This window comes from Rousettus aegyptiacus, unplaced genomic scaffold (genome assembly GCF_014176215.1).
Source record: "Rousettus aegyptiacus isolate mRouAeg1 unplaced genomic scaffold, mRouAeg1.p scaffold_m13_p_1, whole genome shotgun sequence".
NCBI lineage: Eukaryota > Metazoa > Chordata > Mammalia > Chiroptera > Pteropodidae > Rousettus > Rousettus aegyptiacus.
In genome coordinates, this window is record NW_023416284.1 from 145773327 (window position 1) to 145790997 (window position 17671).

Consider the following 17671-nt stretch of genomic DNA (forward strand, 5'->3'; position numbering starts at 1 on the left):
ACTCCTTTTCTTTACTGCAGACTTTTTGTTCAGACCCAGTGCACATTTCCTTCCTAAAAGTTTTATTAAAGGTTTAATTGAATGAATATTTAAATATTAAAGCACGACCTAGGACTATTTTTTCTTAAACAAAGAGACAGTTTTACGATAAGGAACAGGCAGCAGCATCAAACAAGCACTTCTCTAAATAGAAAAATATGGAGTGATACTTGTGGATGCATTGTGAGGCTGGTCGATATCCCTAGCATGTTTATAAATTATCTGAAAGAAAACATTGACAGTGAAATAGCAACAATTATAGAGACTCTCCTTGAAGAACAGTTTCTCAGAATGTGGACTGAGACCCATCTGAAGCAGAATCACCTGGAGATGGTGTCACTTATTGAGGTAGAGAATTCAGAAGAAAGTAAAGGTTGGTTGGGGGAGCCATAATGAATCCAGGTATGGGGAAAGGAAGTATAAAGTAGCATCCAGTCAATATATCCTTCTGTAGTGTAAAATTTGTATCTCAAAGTGAGATCTATGGAACACTGATACTGTATTTCATCAATGATGCATGGTTTTTACATTTTGACATCTCCGAAATAGAGCTACATCTTCAAATCAGTGCTGTGTAATAGTTTAATTGGCAGCACTCTTTATTTGTAGATTATAAAATAACTGATTGAATACTGTATAAACTAGGCAAAGTACTAAGGGACCTGAGAAGGAGAAGATCCAATCGATAGAAAGAAGGTTCTATCATAGCCCTTGGCTCAAAATTCATCTTACTGATTTTTCTTTGCTCAATGAGTAAATAAAATGAATGAGCTAACAACAGATTAGAATTTTACAGTTATATATTTATTCACTGAGTCAAAGTTGGCAGTTCTAGCAAGGTCCCCCAGATTATATGCACACTAAGGATGAGAATCAGTGAAGTAGGGTCTGAGTTTATCTTAAATATTTCAGAAACCACACTATTCGGTGCATGTAAACTCAGAAATTTAGCTAACCAAAAATATATACACATGTGCATGTGTGTATATGTATGTTGAATATATGTATATACATTTCACATATTAAATGTACACCTTCATATTCATAGTCACTTTAATAATTGTAGAAACAACTGTCTTAACCTAAACATTGCAATATTATCTGGAACTTAAGTAAAAAGAAGTCATGACTTGCAGCCAGAGTCCTTAGACTGGTTTTAATTTTTAGTGACAGAGATAACTCCTTTGCATGTTTGGCTTTCTATAATTGCAATAACTGTCTTCAAATTAACTATTTAGCTCCCACCCTCCACACTCCGACCATCAGCATTTGAGATCTGAAGGACTCGGATCTCAAAACAATTTAAGTATGTGTTCTAGTATAGTGCTGTCTAATAGAATATCTGAGCCTTGTATGTAATTTTAAATTTTCTAATGGCCACATTTTTAAGAAACCCAGAGGATATTAATTTTAATAATATATTTTACATAACATCCAAAGTATTTCAACATTCAATTACTTTTAAAATTAATATTTTCCTTTTCTCATACTAAATCTGAAATCTGATGTATATTTTACACTTAACAGCACATCTCAATTCAGACACTAAATTTTCATCAAATCCTTGATCTGTGTCATACAAAGTAGACTTACATGCCCAAGTTCCAAACATACATAATAACTGAATCAAGTGTAAGTTTCTTTAAAGTAATTAAAAGTTAATATAATGTGAAATTCAGTTTCTCAGTCACACTAGCCATATTCTAAGTGCTCAGTAGCAACGTGGGGCTGATGGCTGCCATATTGCACATACAGTTCTAGTACAACTTCTTAGACACACTGGCTCAAATAGTCTACTGCTTCATCTTCTGAAAGGTATCCTAAGGTTCAAATAATTCGTAAAGAATATAAATGCTCCTATTTTTCTGGGTAGTTTCCTCAGGTTTATCTTCTAGCTCACTTTACGGTATTCTGCTGTGTCTAATCTGTTTAATTCATTAAACTCATTCCATGACTCGTTCTGTTATGGAAAGTCTATTTGTATTTTTTATAGCTTCCTGTTCTTCAAATGTCTTATAGTTTGTATATAGTCTATTATGGTTTTATTCTTTTTAAACAATATATATTTTACTTTATGATTGCTATTCTGTTATCTCACATTCTTGAGCTGGAAATCCCATTGTTTGTTACCTCTGTTAACTCTCGTCGTGGGCCATTTCCTTATTTGCTGTAATTTTTTATTAGGAGTTTATCTTAGTGAGTCTTGCTTTTTTGAGGAAATCCTTTGTAGCCTGAGTTGAACAGTCTCTTCAGAATGGTTTTACATACCCCTGAGACATCACCCCTTAGAACCAATGTTTTATCTTCATTTCTCAGTTTATAATTTTCCTCACCATGTGATTAATATAAATCCAAGTCCTCAAACAAGCAGCGGTTTCAAATTCTCATGAGAAACCTTTATTTTCTCCCAGAGCTACAGCAAGGATGGGCTTCCTTCTGCTGGGGGAGATTTTTAGGGACCTTCTTCCACTGAGGTGGTAGCCATCCAAGGGTCTCAGGGTTACAGGGGGTCTGTCTTAATCCTTTCCTTCAACAGGTCTTAAGTTATGCTTCAGGCCTCTACCCATCCCTGACATACTGAATTCCTGCCTCTGGGATTCCTCAGTTCTTTGTGTCTAAAAATTTTTCCTTCCTGGCTACTATATTTATATACACATACATACAGGTGCACATGCATACACATGTGCACATATACATACATTACATACACATACATATATAAATACGTATGTATACACATATATATATAAACAGAAGAATCGCCGTAGATATATATACCTGATCTAATATCTTCAGATATTGTCACTTTGTTAGGATGGTCTAAAAACATAAAAGCATAAACTAATGCAGTCTGAAACATTCCGTTTTTGACAACCATCGGAGTTTAAGTGTGCTGTTCTCCTGAGAGCACTTCACTTGATGACTAGAGAGTCATCATAATGGCTCCATCTTTTATCTAAGCTTTTCCTTCTGAATAAGTACATCATTTGGATTCTTCTGAATTTATCCTAAGACTTCCCTTAATAGCACACAAATCAAGAAATTATGCTACCACTGTCTAAGCCTTCTCTAATAACAGAAATCTTAGAATAGTGACATTTTCAAGCTAGAAGAAACCTTGGAAATTAGAGATTCCAACCTAAGTAAGAAACTAGGCCAAGAAAGGTGATAACTTTCTTGATATCATGCAGCTAGTTAGCAGCAGGATTAAAAAATCTTTCTCCTCTGACCCTACTATTCTGCCTCCTCTACATGCCACTTAATTGTATATTTGTAAACTGTCAGGTTGGTGTCATAATCTGTGTGGCTTCCAACTTGCTCTTTCTGAGTTAGGTGATTTAAAAGAAACATCAGCTATCTAGATTGTGTTTATTTCATCCTTTATTTAGTAAAACAGCCTGTAGCTAACTCTCATGGGAGAAATCATGAGAGTTAGGACCTATCACCTCATAACTGTTCACATGGATGTTTCTTGGTCATACTTTAGTCAAATTGTTTGGAGAACACAATATCTTTTCTCATCTTGCTTTTACTCTTTGAACATCTGTTTTAATAATTTTTGTCGAAATACCATACCCTATCCTTAGCAGAACTACCCTCATATCATCATACCTTCCTTCCCTCATAAACTTAAAAATGTACTCCATGCTACTGCGAATTGTGGTTTTATACACTGACTCTAAAAAGTTTGTTTTCTGAGAATTGGTACAAAGAAAGGACAATGAGGAATGAGAAGCGAATATTGACGTTTGATATCCTAGGATAACTTCTAGTCAAAATTGAGCCTTCAGTTATTTATTCGATGCAGTTATATAGTTCTCAAGTCCCCAAGGTCAAGAAAGATTTCCAGATTAGCATAAACAACCATGTCAATAAACAACCATGTCAACAAAAGGATAAATTATGTCTAAATTTAAATTAACCAAAATGAGAGACAGTGGTACATCTAAATTCCAAAAGTATTTTCAATGCCAGAAAAAAAAACTTCAATAACAAATGCTGATGAATTAATTTCACTGAAAAGTCCTATGTGAAATAGCTTTCTTTATTCATATTCGACAAATATTTACTGAGCACCTTTTACCTAGCAGACGACTAGGGCTTACGTGTGTAAAGTTAGGGAAACTGGAGAACATCTCAGGGACACATAGCTGAGGGCCTTTAAATGAGGGGTCCCCTGAGAAAACGATATTAGATCTAACATCAATCTTTAAGAAAAAAATATTGTCTTGTACAGATAATTAATAGTTTGTTTTTATTGACAAACTATAATTGTGGTTTCATTACTTTTATAGACCCCACTTGGACCTCTGGTCATTACATGTACCCACCCAGAGGTGACAGCAAAATATCCAACAACCAGTAACACAGGAGAGCAGTTAGAATAGAAGCTAACCACTGCGCTAGGGCAGGGTCCTGGAAGTTGCCTAGTGTGCTGTGAATTAGTTGCTTGATCTTAAGGAGGTCTGAGGATACTGTGGGAGGGACTACAGTGGAGGAGAACAACTCAGGACCACAGCCATTTACCAACCTGATAGTTCACTGGTACATATTGATTGCATATCTATCTGTCCTATGTATACTGAGCTACTCTATTGAAACAGTCTAGATTAGATTTCAAACTTGACGAGAAAAAAAAAAATCCCTTATTGTTTTAGACAATCTTACTGCACAAAACCGATCACTAAGAAAAATGTAAAATATTTTATACAAGAATATGAAGCTGCTAGTTTTACAAGCATTCATTTTAATGAGTATTGAGAACTATCATTTTTCTATAGCATTCTAAACTGTGACATTAAGCTTATCTGATTTATTTTTCTTAAGGACAGAAATACAATAACATTTAAAGAATTTCAATAATTTCTAAATTTAGGCAGTTTAAGAATATACTAAATTTGGGAGATGACTTTACGTGATAAGTAAAGTTCAAATACCTCTTTCAATGTAAGAAAAAAGAAAGACATTTTAGCATAAGGTTAAAGGTACTGAATTCACAAAGAATCAGCAATTGGCTAGTACAAAAGAATGATATTATTGCTTAAAAGGAAAACATAAAGGTATCTCCAAAGAAAGAGAACAATTATATTAATTGAGCTTGGAGGTACTGTTGTATTGTCAAGTATAATCTGTTTAAACGAAGCCTTCATTTTCAATCTGGCAAAATACGATGACGAGGCTGGCTTCCTGTAAAAATCCAAGCTTTACAAAATCCAAACATGTAATACTCAGGAAATGCAAATCTTGCACTATATTTACTACATGCTAAACTCTTACGGCCAAGGCAGAAATGCTTACACAAATAGCTGATTTGGACTGAACACTGTAAATTCATGAATTTACTTTTGTTCCACCCTGATGTAAATATTAATGGACCTTTATTCAACACTAACGAAAGTTTGTTTACTTCTCCCTCGCTCTCTTCATTTGAACATGTCAAATAGTTAAAAATATTTATATGATAACTTATTATAACCATATTAAATACAATCACTCTTAAGAAATAGATTTCCTTTGACTCGAATCTCTAACTATGACATAATGTTTGTGATAAAAGGTGACCTCTGAATCTCACATCCTCAAGTTTTTCACTTAAAAAATGAAGTTTTTTTTTATCATTTGGTAAGACCATTATTAAATTTGTATTTTCAGTTTTATTTATGAGCATTCCTCTGTTAACAGTTAATTAAGAGATGTTTGTTACAGATATTCACATCTGAGCTTGTTTATCTAAGGTCAAAAACTAGTTTAAAACAAAGGAAACTCATGCTGCATTCCCAAGTGACTCTGCCCTTTCTAAAACCCAGGAGGAAAGTGCCGAGTATTGGGATGAGCCAAGACCAAGAATCACTTCCAAGGCCTTGCAAGAGCTTTTCTGGCAACCTGAATATATTGACAGAGAAGTTATTGGGTCCCCATATTTTTTCAGTCACTTCCAAGGCCTCGCAAGAGCTTTTCTGGCAACTTGACTACATTGACAAACAAGCTGTTGTGTCCCAATATTTTTTTTAGTAAGCCTCCATTTGGCAGGCATATTTTAATTAAGTAGATTGTTTAAATTAAACATGCATGCTACAAAAATGATCCCAACTCAAAGATTTGGTCTTAGTATATTTGTAGTATTTTTCCCTTTTACTACAAGGAAAGCAAAAGTATGTCCTTTGGACATCTTACATTTGTTAGAGGCTATCGAAGCAGCATTGTGGAGGGACCAGCATGGGCCCTACGATCTGACAGACCGAAATGTTGATTCTTGCCCCGTTGTCTACTAGTCGAATGATCTGAATGAACTATTTATTAACCTCTCAGAGTTTCTTTACCCATATATTTAATCATGAAAATTACACTTCCTCGCAGCATAGCTGGGAAGATTAGGAATAATGATTACACAGTGCTGGGCACATAGTAATCTCTCAATAAATAGCAGTTCTTCATTTTGTTTGTATTTCATTTGTGTTTCCTTTGTGGTGATTTTGGTAACCATGATTGTTGTTTTACCTGTTCTTCACCAGCAAGATCTCCCCAAACACCAGTGCTGTGGTAACGTAGACCCTTCTCATGGCCTATGACAAGAGTTCTCCACAGTGGGTGATTCTGCCCCCTAGGGGACGTATGGCACTGTCTGAAGACAAATCTGGTTGTCACAACTGAGTGGAAATCGGGGAAGATGCTCCTGGTGGGAAGGGCCAGGAATGCTGCTAAACGCCCTACAATGCACAGAACAACCCTCTCTCCCCCAGCAAAGAATAATCCAGCCCAAAACGGCAGTAGTGCTGAGATTAAGAAACGCTGGCCAACACAATAAGGATAATAAATTCTAGAGGCAGGAAAACCATAGCAACAGTCAGAAAATTCATCATAAATTTGAAACTCTCCATAAAGGAAATGAAGGACAGTCTTAGAAATAAGCATAAAATAAGTACAAATAACTATTGAACAGGCTGCCTAGTAGGTGGGTGTGGGTGGGTGTGTTGTGATTTATTTTGAGTTTGTCTTTTTTCCTTAACAGTACACTCATTCTTGCTTCAAATATATATAGTGTGAAAAGTCAATGTTCTGTACCACCAATCTGGAATAAATGGTAACTTGCCCGGTACAAAGGGGGCTTTCAGTAATGCCATAAATCTTTAATACCATGAATTAAAAATCTTGATATGCATGATATACATATCTAAAACCTGATTATACTGGACACTTAAGATCAGTACATTTCATACTTTAATGTATAAGAAGGTTTAAAGGTTTAGTGGATAAAAAGGTGTATTGTATATACTTCATTGTATAAAATGTTTATTAAAAAATAAAAGGAAAAAATCTGTGATATAACCCAAACAGGAACTTGATGAAAATTACCCTGTTTCAGAGGCTACGTCATGCAAACCAACAGTGTAACTTCAGATTTTTTATGGACCCTTTGCACTTTTGAAATGCCTATGGACAATAAAGCAAACAAACTGCAATTTCAAAGCACACCTATTCATTTATGTTTTAAAAAATCATCACTAATAATTCAGAAAGTCTTGTTTCTTTTGAAGTTAGTAAGATCAACTAACTCTAATATGTTTTGGTTTCCCACTTGACTAATGGTATTTTCAAACTGTTACAAGAAACAAAACCCCAACCCAGAGAATGTCTAGGGTAGTAGATTAAAAAAAAAAAAAAAAAACAGGAAAATGTATAAAGTTTAGTAGTAGTCAGTATTCTATTCCCTCCTCAGTTTTTTTGAACAAACATAAATGTATGTTTTCCTGCTCTTTCAGGATTTAAAAAGCATCAGGAAATATATTTAATTTATAATAAAGGAATAATTTGGTTTATTTTATACTATTTAATTTATTTGAAATAGAATTTTTAAAAATCATTTGTAGGATTAAATGTCTAACCCTACAAAGAGAAATGAAAGTGATCATTTAAACTTTTGAGAACCTGTATTTTCTGCTTTATTTTTTGAAAAATAAAAAAGATTGGTACTGCTGTAACACTGCGTAACCATCCCAGGCTACAGGCTTATAACAAATGCCAACTGGCAGTAAAGAAAAGCTCAATCTTTGAGAGAAGGCATTAAAAAAAAAAAAGATTTGCAACATAGGTGAGTCTATAGTTGAGAATCAGGTTTCAAGTCAGAAGAGGCAACAGTCAAGACACCCAAATTCTGCTTTGTGCTTAGTTTCATAGGAAAAGAAGGAAATTTAAGGCTGTGTTTGAAAAGAATGCTGAGTTGCAGTTCTTGATAGTCTAGTCTTTAAACAGTGACAGAATTTAAGTATGTCTGAGTCCCCAGATACTAGAATCAGTGGATCTCATAAAACCACAGCATGGCCTCAGCAAAGACTGAGAAGACATGACTGGAATCTACAAATGTAAAGAATGTTATTGATCAGGTGAAAAAGAAAAACCATAAAAGAGGTGAGTTCAAGTCAAAAGAAAGGTCCTTTTTTAAACAGTAGGCTTCAAGCATAAGAATTTCATCGACCCAGTAAAAATGGAAAATTTGTCTAATTTCCTTTTCCTGTTGGTGAATTCATGGATTATAGATACATAATGAATTTTAGGAAAAACGGAGGTAAGTGGGGTATTATCTTAAGTTAAGTGAAGGAGGACAAGCATCCCCACTCTGTCAGAGGCAAATAGGCAAAGAGCCTGGGTCTGTGCAGACGGAGGTTGACTTCTGTGGCACTCCTATGTCCATCTTTTCAACCAGTGCAAACTGTACCCTTACTATATGCAGGTGCCAGGCTACAGGCATTACAAAGGCAATAACAATCTCTGTCTCAAGCAGGTAACAGGCTAGTGGGAGACTGGATAAGTAAACTAACAATTAGAATTGTGGTTACACTTCAACCTGCAAATAGTTCTCAAGTCTTTGATGAAATCCTGCGTTCTATTTCCATCTCGTGTTTACCCAACTCAGAGTATAACAGCTACTTGCATTAAAAATGTCTTTCTTCAGGAATAGCTGAGGTTTAGATAAATCTTTGTAACTGTGAAAAAGCCTGAAGTCCTTCAGTTCTAACTCTTTGAGGAGGCTGTACCAGAACCGCACAACACTGCTGTCACTGCCACTGACCTCGAACCCGGGCCAGTGGAGATGGATCTCGAAAATGAGCTGTCCGATCTGTTCCAGGACATCTTCCAGAATAAGGTTTTCCAAAACTTTCCATTCTGCACTTTCCAGATCTGCTTTGAGAATATCAATCTGTAACAAAATGTTGAAATGAGATTAGCAGATTCAATAAACATGGTTAAACAAGCCATCTTGATATTAGGAACATCACTGTGTAACTACCTCTGAAGAAAGAATTTTTCAAATTTTAGATTTAGAAGTCTTTTTCAAATGGCCACTTATGAATTTCTAACCTCACTCCACACCAAACATTAATATACATATAATGAAATACCAGTCGGAAATCATAATGGACACTCTTACTTTCTGCCCAATGGGAATGGATGCCCGAAAGGAGATGCTAGAGCATGTGTGTCGTAAAGCTCCATGCTCATGGCCTCTCCCCAGAAACCTATATGCTGCTCAGAGGAGCCCAGCCATGTCCTGCAGAATGGTGGCCTGCAGAGAGGGACTGACAGAGGGGCCACTGCCTGCAGGGTCCCCCTCACAAACCTTACCTCCCTCTAATTTCATCAGGACTGGAAGGCAAGGGAAGAGTTTGCCGGTTAGACTCAGTTTTCAGGTTAGAATATTAGAGTTGTAAAAAATAATAATTTCATGATTTCTTTAAAAGGTACATACCAGAACAGCATTCTATTTATTTTATGAATACAAGTTCACATTCCAGTTGAGATGGAATATAGGAAGAAGAGTAGGATGGGAGAGATTTTGCAATTAATTAAGTTATGGGAATCAGCTCCTTTTTACTGGCTTTGCACAAAATCTTTTAAAATAATAGAACTCCAAATACCCCCAGAAGGCAATGAAAGCTAATTACTTACTGAGGGCTTATATGTACCTGGCACTATGCTAAGTGCTTCATCTTGCAATATCCATTTACTGCTCTCAACAATTCTTCAAGCACGATTCTCTTAGTGTCCCCATTTAGAGTTTAGGAAACCAGACTCAGAGTAACCTATGCCCAGTCACACAGCTGGGGAGGCAGTGGTGAAATCTGAACAGAGTCTGTCTATATGGCCCATGTTCTTAACCATTACACGATGCTGACTTTCCCAAATCACTAGAGGAATAACAGTAACTTGGAGTCCCTAAAAGGCTTTTGGTTTGAAAAATAATGTGTTATTGGAGAGTGAATAAGGGCCAATAAGTAGAAGTACCATTATCAACATCACCAACTTACATTCACAGAGCACTTTCCAGCTTAAAGAATTACTTTCTACATATATAATCTCAGGAAAACAGCCCTATCAGCAGACAAGGATGTGGTAAGAATGACATTTTGGTGCCAAGAAATGGATGGGGAATGGAAGGGGATAATTAGACCACAGAGAGGAAGCCTGACCGTGTTCAGACCAGAATAATGAAGATGGAGAGAATCATTGCAATAGAACAAAGGCTATTGTCTCAAGAGGTGACAGCACAACCCTAAACAGCTCTTCAAGAAGCTGCTGACTATAGTCACCAATATCCTGCCTAAGAAAGTGAAATAAATGTGCCTGTTTAGAAGGATGAATAAGGGCCAAGACCAACCCTGCCCCAGCCTCTCCTCTCTCTTGGCGCATGTCTGTTCAGTAAGTTTCTGAGGCACAGCTGACTGAGACATGAGGTTCTCGGTGCAAAGGTAACATTCCCTGTGTGATTTCAGAGTTCAGTGGAGAAGAAACACAGAATTTAGACATAATTTCTCTAAGCAAGTGGTCTTTGCCTAGTATCCCAAGCCCCTAATGAGATGCTTTCACTCTCTCGCCTTGGATAGCAAGCACCTCCTGGTCCATCAGGGCAAGAATGATGCTGATAAAAACCCCAAGAATACAAAGAGGCCTTAGAAAAGGCTAATATCTATAAACCAGCTGATTGGTTCAACAGTTCCAAAATCAAAGAGAAAAAGTTAAAAAAAAAAAAAAAAACCTACAACTTTCTTTTCTGAAAGGAATTGAGCAAAGGCAGGTTCCCTGCGAACATACACAAGGCTGAAATTATTCTTGTCAATTCGACTTGATAGAATTAATTCATTCTCTTCTCATCTCTGCTGCCTGGGCACTTCCTTGGCTTTGTTTAGTCTTTGAAGTTTTAAACAGAATATCCCTGAATTGAGGCAATTAAGCTCCAAAAGAAATATTTAATCAAAACCACAAAGTTTTCTAGTTGGTACAGAAAATATCCAAAACTCCAAGTCACATTTGTTGTGTCAATTCACATAGCCAAGAATTTCTTAGGTTCCTTACAGATGTATTTTTTACCATGGTTTTCTGTGAGTTTGTTGAATGTGATCAACAAATCAAAGCGGTAAAGGGAAAGGTAATGTTAATCAGCCTAAAATTGACCTAAAAACTCTAATAGTGAAATTATGGAAGAATATACTTTACAGTGTTTCCCAAACATTTTTTTTTAAATAAACTATTAATGAGAAGTTATAGTGACTGGAAAATAACCAATTATTAGGCTATGGCACAGCAAATATTTACTTCCTTTGGAAATCCAATTTTCATTTACAAAATTCTACCCATTCTGAAGAGCAGAAAGTAAATTCAAACATGACAACACTCCCAACCTCTTTTGATTCAGTGACAAAAATTATCTGCTTCAGTCGGAATCGCATTGGTTGGTCTAACTCGGGCAGCTCAGGTGTGGTGTGGCCCCGAGGAGCACATACGCTCTTGCCTGCCTGAGAGCACAGGCAGCCAAAATGCTGTGAATAAAACATGGTTTTCTCTTCGGTGTGCCTTTGCTATATCTTATATTTCAGAATTATCTATTACATAACTATTTTGCAAATGTACTTTCCATTATCACTGCATAATGCACTTAATATTATTGTTATTATAAGGCACTAAACATTTCCGACTAAAATATGCCAATTTTAAGGTTCTAATATCAGCTTTCAACAATTATGGCACTAAAAATCATGCAAATGATCATATCGGGATAATCAAGTGCCAATCCTAATATACTTAGATTAAATCAGGTTTCTGGAAAAAAACAACTAAATGTTAACTCTCTGTAAACTTTGAAATAACTGAAGACACACTGTTAAGCGGGAGGGCCTTGAAGAAGGTAGATAAAATAACCAACTTGGTATAATTTCAGAGGGGTTCTCCTATCAAAAATTGTCCCCTTTTTCTTGTGCCTAAAGCACACAACAAGTCACCTTTCATAGAACTTTTTGAGGAAATGAGGATTTTAACTGGATTAAGATGTGAAGCCATCTAAGTAGCTTCTCCATCACAGGCACAAGCTTATCCCTGTGTTCATCCACCCAAAACTGCAGAAATGAGAGTAAAGGGAGGAAGTGGTCATAACGTTTGCATTAGTTTTCTGGGACTCCTGTAACAAAGCACCACAAACCGTGTAGCTTCGACGACAGAAATGTATTATATCTCACTGTCTGGAGACTAGACCTCCAAATCAGGTGTCCAACAGTGTGGGCTTCTTCTGAGAGCTGTGAGGGAGAATCTGTCTGGTGCCTCTCTCCCAGCTCCTGGTGGCTTGCTGGCAGTCTTTGGTGTTCCCTGGCTTCTGCATCACTCTGATCTCTGTCTTCATCTTCGCATTGTGTTGTCCCTGTGTGTCTGTGTCTAAATTTTCCCTCTTTATTAAAACACCAGTCATATTGGATTAGAGGGCCCATCTTGTATGACCTCATTTAAGCTAATTACATGGGCAATGATCCTGTTTTCAATTAAGGTCACTTTCTGAAATACTAAGGGTTAGGACTTCAACATAAGAATTAGGGGAGTAGAACACAATGCAACTCACAACAGTGTTTGAGGAAGCTATTGCTATGGAGCTTTGGCAAGGCAGTATGTGCTTGGGAGCCAATTCCCAAGGCTAATGCCAAGGAAAAATGCCCTGTACCAGCAACTCTCTGAGGCAGTTATGGACATCATCTTGCCAGTCACCAGCCAACAATGACAGCTCCAACCTTGATAAGTGTCAAACCCAGGGCAGGTCAACAAGTCTCCAAGGCCAATTAAAACCACCATCATGAAACCTCTGTGCTTCAGTCCCTGGTTCCTTCTCGGCCACACCTCAAGGCCCAGCAAGTACAGTTTGTCTTTGGTACCCTCCCATTCCCAAGCCACATCCCTCTCCCTCTTTCTGGAACTCCTTCAGGTACTCAACATCTTCATGCCTACAGCTCCCCACCTGAGCCTTTTCCCCTCTGAGGGGGCTCTCCAACAAGATAGGCCGATTTCATTACACGCTGGCTGGAACTCAGGAGGACAAAAATGGTAGTTGGAACACCTCTGAAGACCTAGGTCTGGGACTCACCAGCATCACTTCCACTGCATTATATTGGTCAAAGCAAATCGCAAGGCCAGCCCAGATTCAGGGAAGGTGAAATAGATTCTAGCCCTCGAGGGGAGGAGTGGCATATACAGAAAGGATAAGAAAAATTTTTCATGGCCATGTTTGCAGGTAATTGGCTGCAATGATTAAAAGCAATATTACTTTATGTGCCAATCCATGAATGAACCACAGTATTACAGTAGACATAAATCTACATAAGCAATACTCCAGGAAAAATAAATAATAAAGCCTCTATTCATCAGAATATTATTAAAGAAGGGGCATTTGTTAAAACATGGCATTTGCTATTAGATCTGCCTTTCCTTGCAAGTTGACAGAGAACCAAAGACATCCAACGGGTTAAGGATGAGCAATAAAAAAAATACTGACAACGGCAAGTAAATATGTGTAAGCCTTAGGTATGGTATTAGTTTCCTAGTGCCATTATAATCAAATGGCACAGACTGGGTGGCTTCAACCACAGAAGTTTATTTTCTCAACGTTCTGGAGACTGGAAGTTCAAGACCAAGGTGTCAGCAGGTTGGTTTCTCCTGCGGCCTCCCACTAACTCTTACCTCACAAGCTTTTCTACAATATAGACTTGACCCTCCTCCCATCAAGAGATGGAGTTTGGCGTTCCCTTCCCAGAGATAACTTCATAAGGTACAACTTTTGCAGTCATACCAGGCCCCACACTAAGAAAGGCACTTGATTTAATTCTCAGTTATCCTTGACTTGAAAGGATTTGGGGGTGACTTATTATGTAGCAGTAAATAACTAGAAGAGACCAAATACTGTTTGTGCAAATCTTTGTAAAAGTTAATTTACTCGTATAGTGGCAAATACTATATATCCCAAAGCTGTGATTTCTAGAAATTAATAAACATTTAACCAAAATATTTTCTTATTAAAAAAAGACAATACATAGTCATTATTTAAAGTGAGGAGAGCAGGGAGGTAGAAACGGGTAAAGAAGGTCAAATATATGGTAACAGAGGATATTGGACTTTGGGTGGTAAATACATAATCCAATATACAGATGATATATTATAGAATTGTACAGTTAAAATCTATATAATTTTATAAACCAGTATCACTCCCCAAATCTAATATATTTTTAAAAGATAAAAAGTGAAAACTGTTAAAACTACAGATAAGCAAAAAGAAAAAAATTAAAATACCCATAATCTAGAGTTGAAAAACATTTAACTCTTGAACGGCTGGAATATTTCTTGCCAAGCATTTTTCTTTGCCATAAACACACACACACACACACACACACACACACACACACACACACACACCTCACGATTACATACAGCATGCACAGACATAATTCAAACACACATGTTGCTTATGAAATTAAAATTACACTGTGTTTTCAAATCTGCTTTTTGATGTAACAGACCATGAATATCCTTCCAGGCGATTAAATTTTCATCTAAAGCATTCTCTCAAAGTGTCTCTTGGAGCCTTCTTAAGAATGAGACAGGTGACTGAGGGTCCCTAAGAAGGGAGGGGGAATGTGGGTGAGGCCCCAGAAGTTAACTGGATTCAACAGGAGCAGCTCTCCTTTTCTCCTTTTTATATATTTAGAATCCTTCACAAATTTTTGCTCGAAAAGAAGCTTTTCTGCTTAAGAAAAAACATTTGAAAGCTTTCATCTATAACTTGTTTTTTAATGACTTATCTTGGTTTAATTTACTTAACCAATCCTCCTTCTGATGGACATTTAGGTTCTTTTTGGATATTATAAACTGATGTGATCAATGACTTGTAGCTAAATGTTTAAGTGTGTTCTATTATTTGCTTAGAATAAGAATACTCCTAGAAGTAGAGTAGCAGGTACAAAGGATAGACACAACTTACAACGTTTAATAATTTTACTAACCTATAGCCTCTTCCTGTCTTTGCTCTTGAGAAACAGGACAAACCAAGTTGTGCTAAGGCTGGGAGCTCTGTGCAGATGCACCACAAGAGGTTCCTAACTGTCACCAGCCCCATGAACATCCATTTATTTTCTCACCCCAAAGCCATGTGACACTCTAGAACATTCCCAAACATAGCTATGCCTTTAGGTCTGAACGATTCACTAGATGAGACAAAAGCCTTTATGCCACTTAAAGAAAGAGAAAACAAGACAAATCAATTTTAACTAACTGCATGTTAAATTGTCTTTATATAACTTTTTATTTAAAACATTTTAATAAAAAAAGCTTTATCTATTGTTCTAAGCTAAATCTTTAAAAGGATATAGATTCTTTTCCACCTGAGAAATGTGTATTAAAGCTTAAAACTAGCTATTATCATCAGCTATAAAGCTAATTAACCATTATATTAATCAAAATCCCTGGCTAAGAGCCAAAGCTACATGAGTAACACCAATAAAACGTCAATATTAACCATCCAGCTTATCATTACACTAACACAGAACAAGGGACTTCCCATTCAGGCCATAATTGACTTGCAAACACAGCTGCTTGCCTCAATATCAGCTGTCTGGTTTTGGGTCCAGAATCATGCACTCGATGATACATCTCACATTTTTAAAAAGATAAACTGCTAAAAAAAAAAAAAAAAAAGTATGGAAATTGAGTTCTGTAATTGGGCTCATATTTTTGAAATTATTATTTATTTGATCACTCATCTAGTTATTTTGTGAATTTTTAGAATTAGATTATCATCAATTACCTACCACCCCAACAAATCAAGCTACATTCAATATCTATATCCATTACAGTCTGGGTCGATAGTCAATCATAATTTTAAAATAATTGTATCAATACAGCTGCTTCCTGCTTTTCAGTTTAGTTATGAAAAGTCATTTTTGATGATTAAAGTAGTGTCAATCCAGGCTTTTATATATTGACTGCTTAAAGCAAGATAACGTCTATCTGCACCTACAAAACTAAAAGCTGCACACATTAGAAAGAGGATTAAGCTTTTGTAGAAAAATAGAAGAAATTAATCTATCTTAAATGAACAAGAGGATTAAAAGTCTCTTTAAGAGCCTTAGACTTTACATATACTAAATCAGGCTCAATTATCACTGTCAGCTGGCAGAAATGTAACATTACAAGATTTCTGCTAACACCAGGGAAAGGAAGATAAGGCTTTGCCCTACATTATGAAAAACATTAAAGGGTCACTCTAAGCTAATGTAGAACCAATTCTGAACTAATAATAAAATAAGTTTTATGAAGTAATCATCTCACAGAAATAAGTTCAGCAGGGAGCAACAATCGCAAATAAATTTAAAAGACAATAAAGAAAACATTTATAAACAAAGACTTTTTTTTTTTTGCCAGCTCTCCAGCCTATTCCAAAGAACCCAACCTGAAGCTGCTGAGCAAGAATTTTCTGGGCTGGGTGAGGTGATATAATACATAACTTCAGAAACCCAGGTCAGGGACAGATAATGGGTGAGCTGGTGACGAGGAGTCAGAAGTCGGCAGGACTATCGGTGACATGCAACAGCAAGGAATCAAAAGCAGTGCCAATTTAAGCAGGACTGAGGCGGCAGCAAGGGTCCTGACCAAGGGCAGAGTCAGCAGGAAGGCAGTGGCAGGACCAAGGACAGTGCCAGGCTGCTGCTTTGTCTCTTTATTCCTGCCCCACTTTCCTAAGGAGCTGAAGACCATGGGCCTGTTTCTGACCTTAGATCAGAACCCTGTGCCTTAAAGCTACATCGGCTGGTTAATTTATCTTTCTGGCCTAATCATATTCATGCAAGCATTCTCAAGTATTTCCAGAAAGAGATGGGACATAAAACAGACATATATAAACTATTCCTACACGAATAGAGGTATAAACAAATAAATGACCAAGTAAATACCCAAATAAAATGTCTTTTCAGCCAGATACATTCTTGAGGTCCAATAGGAGGCTTTAGACATGAGACTGAGTCAATTGCAGAGCATGGTGGGGCCAGCAGTGTGACTTAAGCTATATAAAATATGCCCCAAAATGCAAAAGACAAGCACTAATTTAGGAGGACACGAAATAAACTCATTGGGTTATTTAGTTATTTTTTTAAATAAACAAATATGAGTAAACAAATAACACTGGTCTGGTGTGGAAATTATAACAGGTTTAGCAGTGAGCGAAGTCCAGCGATAGAAGCCAGAAACGAGAAGCGATAAGGGACGAGTAAGAGGACTCAGGGTGTGTGCTGTATTTCAGGGTCCCCTTGATGTCTTCCATTTCTAGACCCTGTAT

General features: G+C 36.7%; 1 protein-coding gene across 4 annotated transcripts in view; it reads right to left on the reverse strand.

Moving 5' to 3' along the window:
- Nucleotides 1–7521: 7521 nt before the first annotated feature.
- Nucleotides 7522–17671, reverse strand: part of METTL24 (methyltransferase like 24) — an 84893-nt gene continuing 74743 nt past the window's right edge. For all 4 annotated transcript variants that reach the window (XM_036220932.1, XM_016137012.2, XM_036220927.1 and 1 more), the window contains one exon: nt 7522–9235. In XM_036220932.1, the coding sequence (XP_036076825.1) occupies nt 8921–9235 (315 nt within the window). In that variant the 3' untranslated portion in view covers nt 7522–8920. The remainder of the gene's footprint in view (nt 9236–17671) is intronic.